The sequence below is a fragment of the Arachis ipaensis genome, chromosome B3 (genome assembly GCF_059453495.1).
Source record: "Arachis ipaensis isolate K30076 ecotype BB chromosome B3, ASM5945349v1, whole genome shotgun sequence".
NCBI lineage: Eukaryota > Viridiplantae > Streptophyta > Magnoliopsida > Fabales > Fabaceae > Arachis > Arachis ipaensis.
The window spans coordinates 61,746,691-61,772,600 of NC_142438.1; the positions used below are offsets into that span (position 1 = coordinate 61,746,691).

General features: G+C 34.1%; 1 protein-coding gene across 2 annotated transcripts; it reads right to left on the bottom strand.

The window, feature by feature from the left end:
• Positions 1–1,647: 1,647 nt before the first annotated feature.
• On the bottom strand, positions 1,648–25,313 carry CCC1 (cation-chloride co-transporter 1). 2 transcript variants are annotated; one of them, XM_088506785.1, is made up of 14 exons: positions 24,885–25,313; positions 18,804–18,975; positions 18,206–18,358; positions 17,869–17,947; positions 14,669–14,760; positions 13,560–13,674; positions 12,896–12,996; positions 12,691–12,752; positions 10,520–10,744; positions 8,850–8,964; positions 6,359–6,553; positions 5,177–5,577; positions 3,552–3,713; positions 1,648–2,888 (listed from the first exon to the last, which is right to left on the bottom strand). In XM_088506785.1, exons 2-14 carry the CDS (start codon positions 18,965–18,967, stop codon positions 1,807–1,809), a joined length of 2,946 nt encoding a protein of 981 aa, XP_088362911.1. In that variant the 5' UTR covers positions 18,968–18,975; positions 24,885–25,313; the 3' UTR covers positions 1,648–1,806. The 2 variants fall into 2 exon arrangements, with proteins under 2 accessions (XP_088362911.1, XP_016189213.1); XM_016333727.3 differs by lacking the exon at positions 24,885–25,313 and adding an exon at positions 19,188–19,449.
• Between the last annotated feature and the right edge of the window lie 597 nt (positions 25,314–25,910).

Here is a 25,910-nt window from a genome sequence, read left to right on the forward strand (position 1 = left end):
CAACAATACCACTTCATGTGGTTATTACTAAAGTATTATCACTCACTCCATTACGAGTTACATCTTTTGGGTTGTTTTTTATTTCATTTTTTTTCTTATTTTATATTTTATATTTTTATCGATTAGTTTAGAAGACGCGATACTCTCCAGAGAGAGTAACTACAAAGTCAGAGGGTTATACAGGGAGATAACACAATAGCAAACAAAAGGATCTAAAGCAACAATACCTTGACAAACAAACACATTGCCAATCAAACAAGTCTCTCAAAAACACCTTGTTAGCTTTGAATGTTTCTTGAATTTTGATTATTAACAAACATGAATATATTTAAAAATTTTATTAATCTTCATCTAACCGTTTGCTAAAGTGTTTCAAAAATTACTAGTGATCGTTTGGTTTAAGGTTAAGAAATATATTCTAAAAAATTATATTTCTGAGGAAATATTATGTTTGGGAATCCTTACTGGAGTTTTTAATAAAATTCCCACCGACAGAACAAATGTATCATCCTCCTGAGAAGTTAAATAGTGCAACATCAACAATCACTTATTAAAAAAATAATCACTAATACCACTCTAATTCTTTTAGTATAAATTTAATTTATCTAATGGTATTTAAACCAAATTAACAGTATTTTAACAAAGTATAAACCCTAACACATTATTTTAACACTAATCCTATGTCGCATATTACAGTCATGTCAAACTTGTAACGGACACATCAGTCGACGGCATTATAGTTTATAGGACAAAATGGACGAGGAAGAACCCAAGTTTCTTGTATTTTAAGAAGTGATAGACTTTTTTGTATTTTTTGATTAGGAAACAATTTGTTTCTCCAACAAAAGACTAAAGATTTATTTGTCCTTTTCTTGAAATAGTAAAATTTAAAGACAACGCTTACAACAAATAGCATACTTATTCACCCATGAATGAACCACAGAGGTAACCAATTGCAGAGTAGTCAGATAAAATAATTGAGAGAGAAAATGGAGTGAAGTTAGAGAGAAAAGGAAAACGAGAGAATGAAAAGGAAGAGAAGCTCAGAACTTATGAAGAGACATGGACTAGGAAGATACAAACAAGCATAGCATATTTTATAAGGATTAAGGAAACGGCACACAAGGAATGCATCCAATGTAGACACATCAACCTATTAAGTGTAAGTTGCATTAAGGAAATTCCGAAAGAGTAGCAACATTGTATATGTGTCGATAAATACCACAAAAGAGTCCACTAATGATTTGGGGCGCCATATTGAGTTAAATGCCTCTGCACTACGTTTTTAGCACAAAAGTTGTTTGAATTATGACCAGAAGCTTAAGGTGGTGACGTTATTTTATTTTTTCATGTACCATTTCATTCTCTCTATGCAGCTACTTTAAAATTGACTTAAAATTAACTCAAACTAAGATCATAAATCCGATTAGTTTACCTTATGTATTTTTTAAGTGATGAATTTTATTTTATTCAGATACTTTATATTTAATGCTTAGACTTGGTCAACTGAGTTAGACACTAATCACTATTTTACGAGGCTTTGCCATAATAATAATAATAATAATAATAATAATAATAATAATAATCTCATGCTGATGTAAACCCAAAAAGAGAGATTCAAAATAAGAAAACAAACAATTCAAACGATGTTCCAAAATGAATACAGTTTAATTTTTCTATTATAATCTGGTGATACAGTAGATCCTCTTGAGCAAGAAAATGGGTACAAAGAATGAACACTACATGTAAACTACAAAATTATAAACAGAAAAGGAAGTAATTAATGTCCTAGAATCCAGTTCAAAACTATGTGAATAGAGTTACAACGTCTCTACGGTATCCTCTTACAATTAAAATCCTCGGTATATTTTCCAGCAACATATCCATGTACTCCATATAGAAATATGCTGGGTGGTTCAGTGGAGGTGGAGGCAAACTTACCAAAACAACAGCAGCCATTCTTGAGTATCTCAACATTATTGAATTGAGCTTAAGCGTTGTGAACAGGAACTTCTCGACCTGCTGCTCATTCACAACTGCGCGCTTACCATCTGCCATTAGAGGGGTGCCATCTTTCTTTGCTGCTGCCTTCATTTTGTTTAGATAATCATCAATTCTTTGTTGAGCACCTTTAAATGCATCCTGTGACTCATCCTGGGGAGACCCACCATTTTCTTGTGAAGAAATGGGAATGACAAAGACTTCTGCTTGCATCCGAAGATCATAAAGGAATTTTCTCACATCAGCTTTCAGCACTTCTGCATCTGCATCCTCTTCTGCAATGCAGAAAACCTGAATTTTGCAACTCTCAAAGCTGTCCTTGGTAAGAAGCAGCTGAGAGAGCAGCAGCATGAGACCACCGTCTCTCACAATCCAGTAGAGGTCAATCGTGCCGTACTGCTTCTGGTACTCATTGGGCCACTCATCAAGACCCTTCACTATGACTACTGCCTTGTTTGCAACAATGCAGTCGTTAATTATCCCAACAAATGTCTTGGGGATTTCTGTTAAGTTCTCCCGACGCCAGATCTCTGGGTAGCGCATCACCACAATGTTTGGCTTGAGATTCCCAAGGCCCATTGTCTGAACGATACCACGAAAGCCTTCAGACATATTAGGGGCGACAACAATCTCAGCCACACCTTCACAATTCTTGTAATTAATGTAGGTACTGAGCTGTTTACAAGCAGTCTTGGCATCTTCAGCACATTCATGGTAGTCTCCATCCAGTATAGAGACAAATATAGACATTCCTCGACCTTTCTTCTTCATACAGTTAGCAAAATCTGCAAGTTTGGGATGACATGGAACATTTTCTGGTAGTTGACCCCAGGGCCGGCAAAACACGAGTGGAATTGGATACCAATTCTTTGGGTGTACTTGGTTTTCTACGGACATTACAAAATAAGTTAATAGATAAAAATTGTTTTGGGCATACTTGGTTTTCTACAAAAAAATATTCTATACATAAAGCAACTGACATAAAATTTCGTCATACATAGAGTTGGTAAAGAGAAGCAATGCAAAATTATTAAACTTGAAGCCTAAATATCAACCTTAATAGATTATTCTGTACACAGAAAGTTCATTAATGTTGTCATTGAATTGAAAAAACTTAATGAGAATACTTAAAGTATGAAATTATCCATGAACACAAAGTTCAGTGAACAACTTAATTCCCAATTAATAAATTATAGCTATTTTGTTTTTCTTTTGAGTGAAGTATCAATTATGCATGATAAATCATGTCAATGACAAAATTATCCATGTCAGAACAAAACGTGTTGATTTTGTCTGCAACATGATGTTTCGTGGGCTATTTTCCCCAAGGATTTTAATTATTTTTTTCATTGAAAAATTTTTCAGAGACAGATTTTCATGGGTAATTTGGTCCTTCGTTCTTTAGTCGTTTTCTTGAAAGCTCTCAAGGACCTTAAGAGTAATATTTCTTTTTTCTCCAACCAATCATGCCTTGATGCCAGGATCAACAACATTAATGCATAATATATTGTATCATATTATCTAGTTGACTGAATTTGAAAGGTATATACCTCCTAGTGATCGAAGGCTCCGAAGTGCTAGTTGGAAATATGCACTTTTGAAACCATCTCCCCAGTCGCCAGCCTTTCCTTTGAGGCCCACATACTTATATATAAGACTTGCAAGGGCCAAAGCCACCACAGTGAATGGCCACGAGATCAGGAACATAATCACTGCATTGGAAACAAGGAAAAAATGATGCATTGCAAAATTGAGGGTTAACATGAAAACACACATAAGCAGCAGAAGAAGTAAGTATAAAATGGTTCATAGAAAGCTATAGTCACAGGCTAAACTTTTTTACTCTTCCATAAAGACCCACGTAATTTTGGTATTTATAAGAAATGAGAGAACTTTTGATGATCTTTGTGTATTTCTCTTAGTGGCATGCCCCTTTGGCCTCTACATCTAGATATGAACCACTAGAGTACGTTGTATAAACTTAGAAGGAGGCTTTCTTTCCCAAGTGAGTCAAGTTTCATATGTGGATTATACATTTGCTTTACAGCTTCAAATAATCTCTGCAAACCTAGTTCAAAAGGTTCAACACTGCTATTCAACTAATTCAAGAGTTTGACTATATATATATATATATAGATCATCCTTCGTTTTATCATCACCAACTTGTGCCATGTCTATCTCCGTGTGAATGATACGATTAAGATTATCATGACAAAACTTAGCAGACATTTTTGAACCAAAGACGGGCAAATTCATATCTTCATGTTATAAATGTGGCTCAGTCTGTGTCTGCTATTGCTATTTGAAAAAGAAAGTATTCACTGGACTGGACATATTGTAAACCTATTCATAAACATGTCCCAAATGTCAAAGCTTCACACAGGAGAATCCAAACCACAGTGAATTTGCGGGATATTGGAAATCAAACATCTATTGCTACAAGAATGCTCAATTATTTTCTAATCTAAAATCTAAATCTCAACGCAATAGCAACTGGAATGTTATGGTTCGCAGTTTCAAATTATGAATATCAAAGAAGCACTAGGGCAAGGAATATAATACTACTAATGTAATACACAGCCATTTCCCAACCCAAATTATATGCACCTATAACACGGTAAACTGGTGTTCTACCATCTATGCTGTTTCACAGATGGTGCGTTGAGGGCAAGGAATATCAAGAATGCTCAATTATTTTCTAATCTAAAATCTAAATCTCAATGCAATAGCAACTGGAATGTTATGGTTTGCAGTTTCAAATTATGAATATCAAAGAAGCACTAGGGCAAGGAATATAATACTACTAATGTAATACACAGCCATTTCCCAACCCAAATTATATGCACCTATAACACGGTAAACTGGTGTTCTACCATCTATGCTGTTTCAAAGATGGTGCGTTGAGGGCACTCTATCACATTCAAAGCTTTAATTTCAGCGTTATATCTTTACCATAGTTGCAAACCCCCCGCATCCCCACCTCGCCACAACACAAAAAAAGAAAAAAAAAAAGAAAAAAAAAAGAAAAAGAAAATAAAAGACAGAGAAAGAAAGGAGAGGGAAGCATGCATAAAGCAGAAAAAATAATTGAAACAACCAAGATGCGGCCAAATAGAAGCAAAATGAATCCGCTGATAGACAATAATGACAAATATGCACAAAAAAGACACCATACCAATGCAAAGTAATGCTCCAACAAGAGAGAGAAACCAATGATGAAATTTCCAACGAGGTCGCCAACTAGGAGCATCTAGAAGATCAAGAAGGAAGCAGGACAAGTTGACACCCGTATAACATAGAAGGAAAAACATAGTTATAGTTGGAGTGATAAGATCCAGATTCCCAATAATGACACACACACCACATAGGATAGCAGTGAAAAGGGTAGCAGCATAAGGCTCACTGCCATCTGCAACTTTAAAGTAGCGCAGAATAGGTAAAATATCATCATTGGCTATTGCTGCAAGCAGACGTGGGGCACCGGTCAGACTCTGAAGAGCAGCACCCAAAGTTGAAAGAATAATCCCAATTTTAATTAGTGAAGGAAAAGGCCAGGCGACTGTAGCCGTTAGTAGCCTGCAATAAATCTCCATATCAAAAACAGATGAAGTAAATTGGCAATATTTAAGGGGTTTATCCATTCAAAAAAGTGAATAGAAGAGTTTCTTCTGACATGGATGCCCAAAACTCACAATAATTAAAAACCATGATGAATTACATATTTTTCATAAGTTGACTACCAAAGGTAATCAAATGGGTTCCTGTTTTTAAAGGGACTTCTTGGTGCACATCTATGTTGCATGGGGTATGGGCATCAACTTTTCAAAATAAACTGTAAATTTTCACCTACTAAAACATGTTCCATGTGAAATCAAACAAAAGTAACACAGGGTTTGAAAATGGTTGTTTTCTTAAAACAAAGATTAAAAAACAATGAAAAAAGTGACAAAGGGTTTGAAAATGGTTGCTTTCTTTGAAAGCATAGATTAAGGGAAAAAAATTTAAAGAACACTCCAAAAACGATGGAAAACTTGTGCCAAGTTGTTCAAATGTACCCAAACCATACCTAGCTCGTTTATTTTGTAGGAAACTTTCTATTTTTTTTTATCTATTTTTGTTCTTTGCATACTTGCATGTACCCATCACACGCTTGTACCCGGTATGGGTACGCTTCAAGTTTGCACAAACCTGTGCAACGTAGGTACACACAGAGGGGCCTAGGTCTTTTGAGTTTATTCTAATCTTTTTCTTTCTCAGCAGAAGTCCAGATCAGTCCATTCAATTTTTCTCATCATTTCAAATACATCTTCTTTCATGAGGAAACAATTATACAAAGAAGTTTCGGACCAAAAATTACCTGTCTGTTAAAAGCTTCTCTCTGGTGGCAACAGCGCCAAAAAATAACACAGAAATAAAATACAGAGAAGTAGTAATAAGTGTTGCAGATAATGTCCCAATAGGAATTGATTGCTGAGTATCTTTTAGAGAAGCTGATCTATTAGAACCTGCCATTATTCCTGTCACAGCTGGGAAAAAGAGGCCTACTAATGAACTGGGAAGGAAAGAATATAATTAGAAAAATTGAAAAGTCATTCCAATATCATAAACTAGAAAATGCTTAAACAAATTGGTCCCTCAGGATCCTGCATTAAATGTGAAATAATTTTAACTTTATCAATTATAGTGATAAATAATCTTAAATAGTGAAAAATTTTCTAAATCTTTCTCCTGCAGCCCATGCTGATTGGGACCACAGAAACTGGTTTGCAACTGACAGCAACTTATAAAATCTAGTTTCATATCATCAGTAAATGTTGGGCTTGATGGCATATACTTAATATAAAAAGTTACAATATAATTATGGAATAGGAGCTAAGGGCTACCTATTTCAGGTCTATTTCAAGCTTCGATATTTCATCTTCAATGTACAGAAGTTTTAAAACCCTGGTGAGGATTTTTATATTTCAATCCTATGTAAATCTTTCTCTTGCTTTACCTGGTTCCTCATAATAGAGTTGAACAAATTTAAGCAACGTCCTTGAGGGCTTATTAACAACAAAGGCATTGGAAAGATGGGGAAATTAGATTTTAGGATGTCTGCCCTCTTGTTTTGCAGTTATTGCTTACCATTATCTCTCACCATTTTTATTCTAAACTTCAATGGTAGAGAGGTCAATGAATTAGAGTCTCACCTTCCTTTGTTTAACCCTATTCACCTATCTAAATCTAAATCTTCTGTCAAAGTCATTTTTTTGGGACCGTTGTTCCTAATTGAATAAACATTAATAACATTGTTTGACCCCATTCTGTTTAATGTTCAATTTAGATTCCACATCATTGGGTTGCCTTCATTTGCAGTTCCCTACTGCAAGATCTATATAGATCAAGCTTTCTGGTAGATTCGGTAAATTGTGGAATTGCCCTGTGAACGAGTAGTTTCTTTTCACTAAATTCAGATATTTTGGTCCAAGTAATGCAATATCCTGCTGCAGACGTCAATTTTTGCAGTGCATTTTTTGGAAGGGAAAGAACCCACTAGCTGAAAAGCACTAACAGAGAACTCCTTACTTCCAACCTCATCGAGAATCTTTAGGCCTCAAGCAAATCAAATTAATTAAATGAAATTAAAACCATTCTCCTGTCTAATTTAAAAATCCTGCATCATTAAGTTAATATATCAGCCAACGAAGAACAGCAGACACAGGAGTGTCGATATACCATTTAGTGTAATACTTCAGTTGATTCAGCCGTAAGATATGAAGATTAAGTATAATGAATCCATACTATTGCTACTAAGGACTTGTTAGGCACTGCATGCTTGTCAAGTCAAATTTTTATTTATTCTTTTAAATGGATTTTGGTTGAGTATTTTGTTTTTTAAATTCGAAAGATAACAAATAAAAGAAGATACGAAGATGCAACGATAATGTAAAGTCTGTGGAGGAAAGAAAAATAACTACTAAAAGCAGTTATACATGGTATAAGGGTAAAAGTAGTAAAAAATTTGGAGACCAAAATCAATTACTTTTTGGTATCCTCATTATATATATTGTATAATTGTATATAAAAGATATAGATATAGAGACATTTCCTAAAATGTATTGTAGAGTATTGCCTAATAATAGAGTAAGCTAAAGAGAGGTTTTAGAAGTGTCTAGAAAAGTCTAGAGAAGTCAGAATCAGTTAGATTCAGTTAGTGCAGGAAGATCAGAACCTGCTAGAATATGTTAGAATAAATAACTAACTAAAGTGTAAGCTCTCTGTATCCTCACTGTATATAAGGCCATGAGCTTAGGGCCCATTTGGGAAGCTTCAAAAGTTACTTTTTTGAGCTTTTGACTTATGAAAAGTAGTAGTATTAATATCTAGTGCAATTTTCAAAACCAAATTATAGCTTTCTAAGAAGTTATTTAAGTGCTTATGGAAAAGTTAAAAAAAATTACTTCTCTCATAATAAAAAGCTTTTAATCACATTTCTTTTAAAATAAACACTTTTAGAACTGAAAAACCAAACACAAAATAACTTATTTATAAACTACTTTTAATATAAGCATTTATTGTTGAAGCTATTTTTTCAAAAAGAGCTTAATTAAGCTGTTTACCCAAATTGGGCCTTAGTGTTATTACACATAAAGACATAACACTCATTCTCATTTTCTTTCCCGATCTCTTTTCTCTTCTCCTCTTACACTCTTTTCATTCTCTCAACTTCTTCAAACTTTATCACCTAAAATTAAAGCATTTTGCCCCCACATCATTCATTGACAGATTTAAGATGCATGCATAATCATTGTAAGTTATATTGGTAAAATAGGGCAAATGAATGTAAACGAATGAGAAAGACCTACTTGAAATTCCAGCTTACATGGCCATCAGTTTCTGGGATTCCAGCATCATTAGTTTTTTGATAATCTGAACTCCAATTATCTTTAATTGTCTCCCAACTCAAACCAGTAAATCCCTCTGAATCAAACATGGATAAAGGGGGAAAAAATATGTGAACAAAAAACATTTGTAAATACACATTTATAAGCAAAAAATGTCTTTCCTATTTTTTAAAAAAAATAAATAAAAAAGCCCTCAACACTCATCATCAAGGGATTACAAGCAATGTGGGTTCTATAAGTTGATAAGTAAATTCAGTATTGAATGCAAAAGAAAAATGAAGAAAAAAAAGAACCCTATTGACTCTTATTTCCCTACTTCCCTATTATTTAATTGATTTTTCACTCTCACTCCTTCAAGAAAAGGAGAGAAGCATAGTTGATTAGTTGGTTTCCTTGATTTTCTTTATGTGCTACAAAGCTTTTGACAATGTAGCATGACTTGTCACGTCAGAACCTTTGGGGTACCAGATTCTTCAAATAACCACAAGTGAAGACAGAACACTTTAATCTCTCATTCAGGAATAAGAACCAATTCTGAAAAGAAAGATCCTAATTTTTAAACCAAATATCAAGGTTGAGAATCTATTAGCAATTTCTATATTATAAATGAGGACAATGTCAATGTCTGTCACTTTACTAAACAGTTCACGACCCTTTTGTTATGACATTTTAACATGTTTATTAGGGCCTTGCCACTGATTATGATTCACTTTTTGTCAAAAAAAAAATAAAAGAACAAACAAACATTGTTGTGGTATGTGTTACAGCAGCACAATTCTAGACATGAACCATTTCTATTTTATCCCATGCAACTTTGCCAGTCAATTCAAAAACTACTAAAGTCTAGATTGTCTTCAAAGCCTACTGTTGACATGAACAATTTCTATTCTTTTTCTATGCAACTTTGCCAGTCACTTAAAAGACTACTAATGTCTATATTCAAGACCATCCTAAAATGGAAGCCTCGACTTGATTACAGCTATTCCACAGTAACAATTTATAAATACTCAGAATGGCATTAAAATCAAAATTTCAGTCATGTTTTATAGATAAGATGAAATACAAGTCAAATAATGTTAAAATTTAGTTGCATAATATTATATCAAAAAATTTAGTAACAAATGTAACCTAGAACAAATATTTCCAGATCCAGTCGGAAAAGTTACAAATCTTTATGCATGAGTTGATATTCTGGAATATTTGGTTATGGTCTTGTCAGATAATGGTTCTCCTTAAATTGATAAATCAGAATTCAAATAATTCATTGCATTTTATCCTTTTGATAACAGTTAAAGAGACAGAAGTTTTACCCCATTGATAAACTAAAAGAAGTTTTCATTAGAGTTAGGCTACTTCTACAACACTCTGTTATTGAAAGTACTATATATGATGTTCCAAGATCCTTAATCTCTCACTCCAACCCAAAAAAGAACATGTTCATTAAGAAACAAAAGAAACAGAAAGAGAAAATCCCATAAGTGCAACTTGCTTCTGAAAATCAACCAAGTGTTACTGGTTCAGAAAATGCCTAGGGAAAATGTGTACATGTGTGCATGAGCATTGGATGGAACTAAAACATGGATCCTTTAATAAAAATGACAAACTGGATGACTTAGAAAAAAAGAACAAACCTGAAGGTTTATCCTTCTTAGCCACAAACATTCCCAAGAATATGCAGATGACTGAGAATAAAACAGGAACGAGAAATGCAGGTGCAACCCGATTTATCATCTTTACTCCTCCAAATACAATAAAGCATAAAAGAATGGTCACAACAATCCCATAAATTTGCAGATCATGAGAACTTGGAGCTTCTATTGGTGTCACTGCAGTACCATTAACATGGCTGACAGTCTCTGCACTTGCAACACAAATAAAGTAATCATCGAATAATCAATTGCTTGCTTCAAACATAATTAAGTTTTACTCATAATACCATTGAAGTAGAAAATATATATATATATATATATATAGAGAGAGAGAGAGAGAGAGTGCAACATGATGATAATATAAAGAATAACAACATTAAAGTGTTTCAGTTGATTCAAAACTATCATAGTAACTCTACTTCCCCTCATCACTATGATGCAATCAATTTTAAAGAGTATAATGTAAACCCAAAACAAATTACAATTAACAATAACATAGCTAGGGGTGGCAAACGGGCCAAAACCGCCGGGCCGGCTTGAATAACTCGCCAAAAAAGGCGAGCTGGGCTAGAAATTTGAGACCACTATAATAAAAGAAGCCCGGCTAACCCACACCGCCTAATGCAGGTTTTGAAATGTTTGTTCGTTTTACTAAGTTATAATTTGGACTATGTTTGATTGATTAGAAATTTGGACAATGTTTAATTATATGTTTTGGACAATATTTGCTTTGTTTTGGACAACGTTAGGTTTCATTATTTTGTTTTAAAAAACTTGGTTGATGATTATGTTTATTAAATATTTAGAATTATAAAGACTTTAGTATTTGTGAATTTAGAATTTTTTTTATACCTTTAGAAATTATAAGTTTATTGAAATGTTTGAAAAAATTATGTATTTCTTTATAATATTCAATGATTTGATAATTAAAAAAAAAAAAAAAAGAGAATTGCTGGGCTTAGCTAGCCAATCCGCCGTTAGGTGGGCAGGGTAGAAATTGGGATCGTCTTAATGGGCGGGGCGGGCTAGCCCGCCTACCACTCCTAAACATAGCCTTATCCTACTAGATGGGATTGGCTATAAAGATCAGACGATACCATTGTACCCTATCATGGATCATGTCTATGCTCAAATATCTTTTTAATATGTTCTTCTAGTTCTTTTCTGTGTGTCCTACTACCCCTAACCACTGGGCTATCTCCCATCTATTCACCCTCCAACCTAAATGATCTTCTAGCCTTCTCTAGACATGTACATACCACCTAAGGCAGTTCATCATCCTTTCATGATAGGTACTAATCCAACTTTCTCCCTCAAATCTTCATCATTTTACTATGGCAACTCATCCATCAAAGCATCCTCATTTTTGACACCAAGTTTGCGTTCATTTTTGACACCAAGTTTGCGTTCTTGTTGACTTTTTACCAACCAACATTCCCTCTCATATAACATAGTTGGTTTAATAGCTATGCAATAACATTTATCCAGATTTAAAGGCACTTTTTTTTGTCACATATAAATCATGAAGCATTCCTCCAACCATCTTGAATCTTCTAGATGGCTTTTATGCAATTCTATATTTATTAGAATAGTTGTTCTGTATAATTTTCTTTCTTCAACAACCTACTCTATAATTGTTCTATCTTATTTTGGAAAAAGAAAAATTCTCCAAATATACTGATAGGATCTAGCAGAAATTAGGGATTTTATTGATGAACTAGGGATTGTATATCACAATCCCTTATGGAAGTACACTGTTGGATCTAACCAACTCTGGAGAGAATTTCCCTCTCCTGAACTAACAAACTGACAGAATTTTCTAACTAACTAAAAACTAACTAACCCCTAGTATTTATAGGCAGCAGCTAGGCCTAGCACTACTGCTCCTAAACCTGCTAAACTAGCTTAAAAGAGCCAACAAACAGCCATCCAGCAACAATTAGGAATTAAGCAGTGAAAAATCAGCCCATCAACTCTAAACCTGTTTCTATGATATACTATTAACCATTTAAAATTGTTGAAGTATGTTTTATATCTGTAATATTGTTCCCTTTTTAATAAATTAAAAATGATACAGGAGCAAGGTGAACATAAAAATAAATGATACAAATGACAACAATTAAAAAAAAACGAAAAAAGGAAAAAGGTATTACCTCTAAAAATCCCAGCTTTAGGAACTGCTTTCAAAAATGTTTCCACAGCTCCCAATACGTAGCTAGAACCATAAACAGACAGAACTTCAGAATTCATTACATGATACACGATAAATGAGACTACATTTTGGCAATGTGATCTATCATCAACTAGTCCAATCTCTCTGAAAATTCAGAGAGAGAAAAGTCCATATTATGCACTTACAGTGCTCCAGCAACAGCATTCCCAAGGAAGAAACATATACCAATGCTAACTCCAACTTCTGGACCAAGGGCACGACCTATTAGATAGTATGGCCCCCCTCCCTACAGAAGATCAAACACGAGAGAAAGACTGAAATGAACAACGCAAAATACTTAAAGCTAAGCTAAAGCAGAGAACAATGAAAAAAAAATACTATAAAAATCTCAATGATCATATAAGGATATTTATTGATTACCCTTTACCTTCACAACTTTAAACTCCAGACTTGTACTTACCTTCCCAGAATACACAACCATAGCCCTATTGTAGGTACTAACTGATTGAATGAGATCTTATTCTAATCCCAGCCTAGGCTCAATAGTGTTGTAGAGGATTTGTGCACCAAACTTTATGCGGTGTACCTATGACTATGAGGCCCTCATACATGAAACATGATACTCAACCATTGCTAAAATCAAATATACGCCCCCTTCCCCCTACAACACAGGCACAAAACTTGGGCAACACAGGATCAGCAGTCTCCATTTTTAGAATTGACAACCCAAGCATAAAAGTTGTGGTATAATCATTAAAGACAGCATGCTGTCTTTAAATGCTAACCAAATATTTTCAAAAGAAGGCAATAGTCATACCAAAGAAATAGTAGTTCAACTATTATAATTACCTTCATAGCACCATTAGTCGCAATGGCACTCAATGATATTGATGTAAGAAAAGTACACAAGCCACACAAAGCAACAAGCAGAAATGACTCTCCTATGCCAGCCATTCCAACAATCCTACAATAATAATGATTATGGTTAAAATAATCCAAAGTACCATTAGTTTAACCATGGCAAATCCATCTAATTCAGTCATATGCAAAATAGTTAAAGAAAAACTACAACAAATATTACAAAAGTGAAAATACTGCATTGGCCTATTTGGTATCGGCTCAAAACAGTTTGCAGGAAAGTGAGGAAAATTCAGAGAGAGAGAGAGAGAGAGAGAGAGAGAGAGAGAGAGTTGGCTATTTCACTAAGACAGAGAAGAATAGCACAAGATAGAGGATCAGAGTTTCTCTATATAAGAGCAAAAAACAACCTAAAGAGTTATTTATAATCTCTCCACATCTCTGAGAGGGAAGGTCCTCTATAAAGGTCATAAGCTTTGCACACCGTAGATGCTAGACTTCTAGTCTTATCTCACAAAACCAACAAGAAACCTAGTCAACAGGAACTCATTTATGGTTCTAGGCAACACCCAGCATTTATCTAAGGTTGTAGGCCACAGCCAACGTTTATCTAAGGTTGTAGTAAACAATCTCACTGTAGACATGATACATGATAGGGCACAATGGCGTCATTTGATCCATGTAGCTAACCCCACCTAGTGGGATAAGGGCATAAGGCTTTGTTGTTGTTGTTGTTGTAGGACACACTCAGCTACTTCACTTAATTTAGACATGTTTGACAGAAAATATAAAACCATGAATGCCTTTGAGAAAACTCATGACATTTGGTTGCTATAATCAAATCTCACAAATGATTTGACATTCAACCATAAATTATTCTCAGAAGTGGGCATAGTGATTGATAATTTGCTTGAAACTGGTGAAAATACTAAGTTGTAAGTTGCAACCTAATGAATCAGAGTTACTGTTTATATACAGAAGCCAAGTTTTAATATTTTCATGAGACTCTCATCATACCATGATATTCAAATATTAAATTCGAAAAACAAAAAAAAAAAAATCAATAACTGAGGAAAGATTTAAAGACATATGCAAGTTACCAAGAGAAACGAATGTAGTAGATGATGCCCAAAATGCTTTGTATGCATGGAATGAATACACCCATCATTGTACCCAGCTTGGGAGCAGCAGGCTGCAAATAAATGATCATGGCCAAAAAAATAAAAGGAAATAAGTCCAAAATTAATAAACCCAATGATCACATGAAATGTCAAACTCTCACGGAGTATGAGGAATTGCAACTCCACATTAAATATGGCTTAGATTGCTTTAATTTGAACAACTCATCTCGACCTAGTAACAAACAAATAATCCAACATCGAGTGGACTATAGAAGTACATATTAGAGGAAGTACATATTTGAGGGACTGCATATCACTGTAGAGGGTGATGGAGCAAAGTCTAAGAGAAGACCTCAATATAGAGAAAAGATTTGATTTTGTGCCTGGTAGGTCTCCCATGGAAGCTATCTACTTGTTACGAATACTAATGGAGAGATAGCAAAGCAACTTGACATATTTAAATATGGTCTTCATTGACTTGGAAAACGTATATGATAGTGATGAAGATAAGTGGGGGATGATCTGTACTGCCATGACAAACAGTGACCAGGTCCTCTTCCTTCTTGGCTGCAGCCATGGAGGTCATCTCCTCCTTCGTTTCCATGTGAACAGAAACAATAAAAGTAGAAACATGGCCCTGCAATGGCAAACAGCAACCACATCTTCATAAGAAATCAATGCCACCAAAACTGCCACTGATGACGATGAGCATCAGCTAGTGAAGAAGAACAGAGTCAGACAATCTGCAGCAATGCTGCGACAACGAACCATGACCACATCCTCTTGCTTCATGGTGGCCACTACGGAGGCTGCTCCTCAGTTTCCGCATGAACAGCAGCAACACGAGTGGCAACATCAGCCTGAGACAGCAAACAGCAACCATGTCCTCTTCCTCCATGTCAATGCCCATGGAGGTCATCTCCTTCATTTTTGCGTGAACAGCAACATCATACCTTCATCCTTGTTTGTTTCCTACATCTTTTTTTTTTTTTCCTTCTCTGGATCTGCCTTTTATAATTGCTGTTTTGGGGAAAAAAAAATTGTTCCTTGTATTTGTTTAGGGTAAGGTTGGTGGGGGTGGTGCTTTGGGATGATTGGAAGAGAGAATGGGAAACAATGATGATGGAGTAGTAGTTGTGGCGAAATGGTAAATTTAACTATAGATAGAATTGTGATTTATTGCATTTTATCTTGTACCCTGCAGCCAAACATGATATAAAAATAGCGTATTTGTGTCTTTATCTTATTGTACATAAATCACTGCAAACAAAGCCTATGGGACTGCATTAAAGGTTGACTAAGCCCCTATCTTTATAATCGAGTCTTGAATTTACTTATAGAATATATACAAGACTACAACAGCAGGTGTAGCAGCAGCTTGAATGCATTTTGTCGATGATATAGTCCTAGTTAAAAAACTGACAAAAGAGATAAATGAGAAGCTTGATTTGTGGAGACAAACCTTGGAAGAATATGGTTTCTAAAGATGTCAAAGTACAACAGAGTAGATGGAATGTACCAAGCAACACATAAACACAAGCTTGGAAGTGAAAATTGGAGACATCATCATCCCACAAGTCACAAAAGTGAAGAATCTTGATTCCATTATCTAAAATGATTGGAGGGATAGTGTGAGATATAAATAATAAGATTCAAGCTAGGTTGTCAAAAACTCAAAATAAAGGAATGCTTCAAGCCTTATATGCAATAGGAAGTACCACTAAAGCTTAATGGTAAGTTTTAGCACAACAGAATGTCATATGTGACTAAATGTTGGGCAGTACAAACCAACAGAAACATAAGCTTGATGTTGGGGATGAGGATCTTGATGAATGAGGGGACACACAAGACTAGAAAGGAGCATGGATCAGAAGGAGTGTAGTTTGATAGTCAAAAGTAGTGGGAGGCCTAAAAAAACTTCGGAGGAAATTATTAAAAGAGAACATAACTTTAATTATCATGGCCATGTACACGAAATCATTCTTATGAGATAAGATAAGGAAGGAGCAATTACTCATTAATAGAGTTTTGGGAAAAGAGAGAATTCAGAGAATCGGACACGAAGTTCCACAAATGTGTAATGTTCATTATCAGTGATTTTGGCACTGATCTGTTCTTACTTACAAGGAAGGATAACATGCTGTGAAGCCAGTCCAAAGGGAAGAATAGTCCTTTCAATCTTAAGTTAGTTATGAGTTATGACTGCCGTTACTACCTTATAGCTGCCTTATTCTAGCTGGCTATGCTTATAACTAACTCTTCTCTAGATTTCACTGTCACTTAGCTAACTCACTATTACTCATGAACCATGATCATGAAAAAAAATTCACAATAGTATTGTCACATTATCATCAATATTTATTTTTCTTATCTAATATCTTGAAATGCCTAGAGAAAACGAGTTATTCAGAAATCTAAGTTATTCTTGTTATGACATTTTTTTTTAACTTGGTCAATGTATTATTTCGGTAAATTCAAACCATGAATGCAATGAGCACACATCATATATAAATCAGTGCTAGAATCTGTAATTTAGTGTAGTTAGGATAGTATAGAATCGATTATGATTCATAGTTACTTGTGAATATCTTCTAATTATAAGCATTCATTGCACACACAGTCTGATATAAACAAGACTCCATGTTCTAGTTCAGACACACGTAATTCAGGCATTTTTTCTCTTCTTTCTTCTATCTCAACATGGTATCTAGAGACAAAAGAGAAAGGTATCATCACTAAATCATGTCTTCAGGAAGATCTTGTGTCTTTTTGTGAATTTTTTTGGAAAGCGTGCTGTCCTTTCAATTTCTTCCTCAACCTGTCACCAACTCTCATCATCCTTCTGACAGCCTGAAAACTGCCACCAGCCACCATTTTACTGCAGCTGCAGTTGGCCGCCTTAGCCAGTTCCCATCACCACTTGCACAATTATGTAATTTATGATATTAACAAGTTATGATATGATCGTTAAATTGTAATATCTTGTAGTTATGTACATTCATCACATTCAGTCTATGTAAAGAAGACTTAGTTGTGTAACTTAGATAGACAGAATTCACGCAGTCTTTCTCTTCTCTCTTCTACCTCAACAATCCATAACTACATTTGTCATTGCTGCTAGAAGAGGCAAATATAGAAGGATACAATTCAAAGGAAGTAAACTTGAGAATTAGCAATACCTTTGGCTCCCCTACAGTGATAGAAATATCTTCGCCTTCTCTAGGACTAGATGGTTGCACAGCTTGCTCACTAGTCATGCTGAGAAAAGACAGAAATGGAAAATTTATTTACGTCAGAATGACCAAACAAAGCTTAAACAAACTATCAAATTCTGCAATCAACATTGATCAAAAGAACCTTCCCCTTTAAGAAACAATTTAGAAGCGTTAGACCAAACTGGAGTTTGAGTACAAAACAGAGAATAACAAAACAGTAGCATGTAAATTTAAAAACAGCATTCTACTTCTAAAGAGGAATATTAGTAATTAGTTCACAGTAACCGGTGAATCTCCATACCTTTTAAGACCAAGTATATTGACAAGGGAATCAAAACCAAACAGTTCAAGCTTTGATTCTTGATGGGATCCATTAGGCTGTGGCTGACTAGGAGAGTTGTTCCCTTCTTTAGCATTAGAAGCCTCAGTAGCACCATTACCCACGTTTATTTTTCTGACAAATAAAAAAGCCACTTTCAGGCCAAACAAAACGACTTCAATCAAGAAATAGAACAGGAACCTAACAAGTATAGTATGCATGGCAATCCTCCTAATCAAAATCCCACTCACATGTCATGTAAATTACAAGTTACAACTCAAGCCATTCTGAGTGGAACTTTTAATTAAGAATCTTGAATCAATAATTAGAAGGATATACTAAAGCTCATCAATTGACTACTATAAGCCACCGGACGAACTCATCCAATGTCATTCTTAAGTATCACAGGATCAACCCAACATGCAGCACTAAAAATTTCTCTCACTCATTCAGCACTTCTCCAACGGATACTCTAATCCTAATTTTCAATAACCAAATGAAAAGTTACTACAGTCGCAAGCCATATACAGTATTTTTTTTTAAGACAAAAAAAAAAAAAAGAACATGGATGCGGTGGTACCTGAGATTAGGAGGAGGTTGATCCCGAAACGGTTGAGAAGAAGAAGCAGCGGAAGAGGATCCAGGATCCATTGAAGACATCTCAAGCACCGCACGATCGCTGTCCAACACAGGCCGATACTTGCGACCACTGCCACCGCCACCGTCAAGGTCCACATCCTCCATTTTCCGATCTAACAAAAACCACAGATCCAAAAAATATAGTGAATCGGAGAAATCCGAAATCCAGGGAGAGAGAGAGAGAGAATGCAGCGAGAAAATTGAGATCCAAGATTTATTATTGATTTATTAATTATTATGCGCTATGTATATATAATACATAAATATAACACATATAAGGTGTTATGTGTATGATAATGACGATGACGGTGGTATGCATACGTACTGAGTTAAGAGAGATGAAGAAGCGTCTTTGACTGGGAATGAAGAAGAAGAAGAAGAAGAAGAAGAAGTAGAAGAGAGATGAGAACACAAGAACGCGGGGACTTAAAAACGATGAGGGGGAGCAATGGCAAAATAACAATGCCGGATTTGATAAGAATGCGGCTTCATTTCTCTTTCTCGTTTTCTTTTTTCTTGCGATGGATGTATTATTAATTGTCAAATGCAGTCATTTTTTAACCAGTCGGATTCAATTCAACGTGGGTGTTTTTTCTCGTCTTTGGGTTCGTTTTTCGTTTTATACTATTTCTCCAAGTTATTTTAAATACTTATTAAATATCCAATTCGTCTGTACATTTTAACGAACAACAATAATCACTAACCCTTTAATACTCAATTTAATTTCTGAACTTACCTCAATTTAATTTTTAAAATTTTAATTATTTTTATTTAATTTTCAAACATTACAGACATAATTTATATTAATCTTAAAACAATTTTTAACACACAAACTTTAAATATTAACATAGATAATTAAACATCCAAATACCACAAGTAAAACAATATCATTTTAGTTCGACACTCAAATAATCTAAAACGACGTTATATCACTTGTTTTAGAAAGAAAATTTTCAATAAACACCACTTATAATATTATTTTTAGATTATTTGAATGACAAAATCAAAACAACAGTATTTTTCAAAATTCAACGTGGTATCTAACTGTTCATGTCAACCGTTTCTTTAATATTTGTATTGAAAATTGTACCAAAAACTAAAGTAAATTACAATTATAAAATTTGAGAGGGATTAAATAGAGGCAATTAAAACTTTAAAGATTAAATTAAGACTCGCGTATAAGTTTAGAAACTAAATTGAATATCATCTCATCTCTAACAAAAAAAATAAGGAAAAGTATAAGGAGACAATATCCTTATTGTACAATACATACAATGGGGTTTTAATTGAAATTAAAATTAAATTATGGGTAATTAATTAATTTTGATTTCCTTCTAATTTGAAATTTGAAACAAATTACGATTACTGTCAGTGATCAGAACAACAAACTCCCTCCCTCAAGACGGCGTGACCTCCATTCTCTCGATTAATCTGAGAATCTCGCCGCTTCAGCCCTCCGTCCGACACCACTGCCATCACCACCGGCGACCACCGTCGCTTGCCCCCTCTCTCTTCCCTCTCTTCTCTTTTTCTTCCCTCTTTCTCCATTTCTCCTCAATCCCCTGTACGCTACCCCTGGTCTCTGTGCAAAGCCCAGCAGCGGCTGAGCTCTATGCCGCTGCAACACCGCCTCTGCTACCCCTCTCTTTTCATTCTTCCCCTTTCACCAACGCAGGTTCCATGCTTCCTCCTGCCCGTATTCTTTCGTTTATTTATTTTAACTAATTTTTAATTCTGCTTTTAGTGGTTAGATTAGGCTTAGATTAATGGATTGATACTTTTTGAATTCCAAAATGTTTGATGGCTGATTTTTCTGGATTGATTGCTGCTTAAGTTGAGTTTAAAATCCCTGTTTACATATTGTGCACACCATATGCTCGATGAAATGCCTGAGTGAAATTTTTTGTTTAATTCTTATGTTTGGCCAGCATTTGTCTTAAATTTTGTTATCTTTAGGCATTATAATTCAGAATTGTGTAATGTTATGCTATTTTTAATGATGTTTAGATTGAGTTTTGACATGGCACTTGATTATTAGTTTTGTTTAAACACCAAATTGGTTTAAAATTTTAAATTTGGTCATTTGATTAGTGTAATTTAAGAAGTGCATATCATGTTTAGTTAAGTGAATTGAATGAAACTACCTATTCACGGATGTTTTAAACATTCCACATGGTTGCCATTAGATTATTTTAAATTCCTATCCTTATGCTTCCATGCCATGCATGCACAAACAAATTTGATCACAACTCACTTCACAGATGGAAAAATATGCTCTAAGTGGAGATGCTGTTCATTTTGGATGCTCACTAAATGTATTTTTTGTTTTTGCATTCTTTTTTATTTTTTCACGCTATATAATATTGTTAGAAAATATATGTACATTTATGCATAACATACAATATAGTACTCAAAGGCCCCAAAATTTCAATTAGCAAGTCCACAATATATACAACACTGATTACTACTATAAGAAAAATAAATTAATTAATAAACAAATAAGAAGAAGAAGAAATAAGAGAGGATTGGCAAGGAAAGCATTGAAGAAACGAAAATGGAGAATGGGAGTGTATCATTCACATCCAAGAAGAAATAATGAGCTTTTTGACTTTTCAAAGCATAGAAATGGACTTGGTTTTAGATTGTGAAGGTGCGATTCAGTTGTGGCAGGTCCATGCATGCTCTATATGAATACTTAATATAAGCCTAACTAATTAGATGAGATTTTTTATGAGTACACTTTTCATTGTTATTATTTCTTGTAAGTTATGTATAGTAATAAATTTTTAATGATTTTTTTGGAAAAAGTATTAATAAAATATTTTTAGTTGAAATTTGTTTAATAGTACTGTATCTAATTAGTTTGTGTATGTTTGATTGTAAGTCATAGAATGTACGGATATTATTAGAAGTCATGACACAGATCTTGTTGATGAGGTTTGGTCTCTAGTATATTGCTGTTTTTTCGTGAACCGCATATATATTTGAATCAACCATTAATCCTCATGTTCATCGAATGATGTCTGTTTTGAAATGATATGAAATACCAAGAGTTGGAATGCGGTTTGAGCATTTGAAGCTGGCTAAGGATATTTATGCAACATATGCAAAGAAAGTCGGTTTCGATTCAATAGCGTAGTAGATGGTTATTTCTATTGGTACCCAAATGGTTATTTTGTAATAGCCTTGATGTGGTGTGTATAATTAGTTACAATTATGTTAAACTGGATATTCGATTTAATAGTATAGCGGATGTTTATTTCTATTGTTACCCAGATGATTATTTTGAATTATTTGGGTGTAATGTGTGTGATTCGTTAAAAGTATTATAAACTGGATGTTTGGTTTAATAGAAAAGCGAATGGTTATTTCTTTTGTTACCCAAATGGTTATTTCAAATAATCAGGGTGTAGTGTGTGTGATCAGTTGCAAGTATTTTAATATGGATGTTCGATTCAATAGGATAGCGGATGGTTATTTTTACTGGTACCCAGATGGTTATTCGTAATAGTTTTGGTGTAGAGTATGTGGTTAGTTACAAGTAATAAAGGCTGGATGTTTGATTCTATAGGCTAACAGATGGTTATCTCTATTATCACCCAAATGATTATTTAGAAGTCTTGGTAGTGTGTAAATAGTAACAAACAGTAGAAGGACTAAGGTCTTAAGACTAAGGTCCAATTTGAAAAAGGTAATTTGTGAAAAAGGTATTTGTGGTCTTAAGACTAAGGTCTAATTTGGGTTAACAACTTAAATAAGCTCTTTTGGAAAAAGAGCTTAAAGTAGAAGGACTTTTATTAATAGCAACTTATAAATAAGTTATTTTATGTTTTTTTTAGTTATAAAAATATTTATTTTAAAGTTGTAGTGTTTGGATAAATAACTGAAAAAATACAATTTTTTTACACAATAGAATGGATATTAAAATTCTAATTCACAATAATCTTGATGGCAATGCAAAAGAAATTATTGTATAGTTAGTATTTGTTGTTTTATTGTGCATGTAGGTGAAAATAAAAAATAAATATAAAATGTGTGTCAATGTATATTTTGTTGCTGTTTTTTAATTTTTAGTATTTTGGAGCTATATGGCACGAGAATATAACACTGATGTATTAAGGCAACCAAGAAAATATTGGCCTCAAAGATTCTAGTCTTTTTCTTATATCTGCTATGCTACGGAAGATATATCAAAATCAAACCTCAGAATTTTCCTTTTGTAACTATCTATAATTAAGATAAAAAAAACTAATTCATGAAGACATAGCAGCAAATACGAAATCCACCTGTCTAACCATAAACTTAAGTAATGATCCAAATAAATATGGGCATTGTCTATCAGATACACCAACCATCCAATACTCTACTAAAGCGACCATCCAAATTGCTTACAAATATTACTAACAAACCAATAGGAGGAGCACAGCCGTCAATTACAGCCACACCAATCATTAATGTAAACTACTTTCACACAATCCATCAACTTGGCAGCTCCACAAATCAATTTTTTCTTTCACAAAAGGGCATGCGAATAACATGAAAAAAGAAGCCTGTAACTTGTAGCCAAAAACGTTAATTATATCATAATTTTATAATTTAGTTGATATAACATTAATTGTTGGAACGAGAAGGCATCATAATAAAATACTGGTGTATTGAGGCAGAAAACAAATTATTAGCATTGAAGAAGCTAGCTTTTTCCTATTTTGTGATCTGCTTCGGAAGATTTATCAACATCAAACTTCCCAATATCCCTATTGTAACCATCTATAATCAAGATAAAAATCTAATTCAGGAAAACAGATCATCAACTACGAAGACCAACTGACCAACCACATACTCAAGTAACAATCCAAATAAAGAAGCGTAATTTCCATCAGATACAACAATCAACCAATAACTAACTTACTAAAGCAACCATCCAAAATGCTAACAAAATTTATTAACAAAGCAAGACGGGCAGCAAAGACGTCAATCACAACCACACCAACCATCCGTGTGAACTACTTTCGCAAAATGCAACAGCTTTGCAGACCCATAAATTAGTTTCATCCTCCACAAAAGACCATGCCAAAAATAAATCACAAATTATCTATCCAGTGAAGGTGTAATCCGTTTTGATTATCTAGAACGAAAATATTTACTGAACAAACACAACCGCAGAAAATACTAAAAAAATAAATAAAAACCACACAATATATGTCTTTGTAGGAGCCTTCAAAGTAATAACATGAAAACAACATTCACGGTCATTGAAACAAATTCTCCCAGTTTTCCTTGACTTACATTATCTATCAAAACCAATGACCCAATTAAATACTGATCTAACTATCCAAATAAATGTGACCAATATCTATGATTAAGACAAACCATTGCATCACATAATAAACAAGAGTGTTTACAAAGGATAAAATGCAAAAAAACACATATAAGGTTTCCTTTCACTTCTGATCACTAGATTCAGTGATGCACCATTCCACTTTTCTAATAAATTTGAACAAATATGAAAAAATACATGCTTTAACCTGAATATATTTGTAGTTTGAATTACACACCAATAACAAAAAGGTTCAGGTAATTCTTTGGCTAAAGTAACAACGGCAATATAGCAAAGACCGGAAATTGTTGTGAATCCAAAATTCAAACTAGAGTAACAGCTTGTAAGACTAACCATCCAATAGCCTACAAAAATAAACATCCTATAAATATCAACCAAATTTCAACATTTGTCAACTACTTTACGTCAAATTGTATGCAGAGGTCCGCACGGGAAAAAAATTGAAAATTTAGCTGCTATATATACAACATTACCAAACTTTTTCAACCATTCCCGCGCTAAAGTTAGATCACCATGAATTGCAACGATCTCAACCAACATCATACTACATATGCTGCAAGATACTAAAATTAAACCTAATGATTTCTCAGTGCGTATAATCACTCATATCAGAAGCAAAATCTGTCCATAGTACAACATGCAACAGAAATTACGATTCAATCAATGAACAAGTTACCCACTTACCTCGGATGTTAGTTTACTGCCGGCGATGATGTTCGTGGTGGTCCCGGTGGATGGTCAAGGAGCAGGCAGCTAATCTTCCACGGTCAGATGCTCGGCTGCCACCAGTGCGATGGATTCTGCTGGATACAGCCGCTTTCGCGCGACGAGATGTGCAACGGAGGAGTGCGTGGCTGGGCTGCAAATCGGGTCGCCGGCGTAGCGCGCAGGGGCTAAGCTCCAATGACGTGGAGGTGTGCAATGGCAACAGGGTGAGGGACTTGAGGGGAGCGATCAAGGACGCTTGCGAGGATGGGTCGCTTTCCGAGGTTGCAGCTTCTGACGCACGTGGTTCTCCGTCGATAGGCGTCTCTGCAGCGACTTGGAGGGTTTTGGATAGGGGAGACAGCGTGGGAACCAACAGGATTGGGTAATTGGGGTAAAATTTGAAATAGGATTAATTTGGTGGTGAGGTAAATTAAACAGCAATTAGGAATTAGAGTTATTTGGCGTTTAATTACTCTTTTAATGAAAATTGGACCCAATAAACAGCCCATTGTAGCTATTGTATACATATCCCATTATTTTCCTAGTGGGACTCAAAAAATAAATGATAACCAATTGAAATGTTCTTTCGTAAATATAAAAAAAAAGATTATTTGAGTATTTATTCTATTTTTCTATTTTCTTTACTTTCCCTTTTTTTTGTTGTTTTTTATTAATTTGTGAATATCACACCGAGTTTTTCTTTCTAAGAAAATGATTATTTCATTTTTTTTTGTGTGGATAATAGTTAGAAAAATATCTTGGAAAGAAATCAAATACTTTTAAATAAATTTTATAAAATATTCGTGAACAAATATTTTATTACTTACATAAAAAAAAATAAAAGTGATAAATCAATTTTTCCTCTTTAAATAAAAAAGCTAGACAATCAAACAAAATACACAACTAAATTTAAATTATGTATTTTATATTCATACATTATTTACTTATAGATAAACGAAAACTTATATAACTAATTTTAATGTAATATGTAACACCCTAATT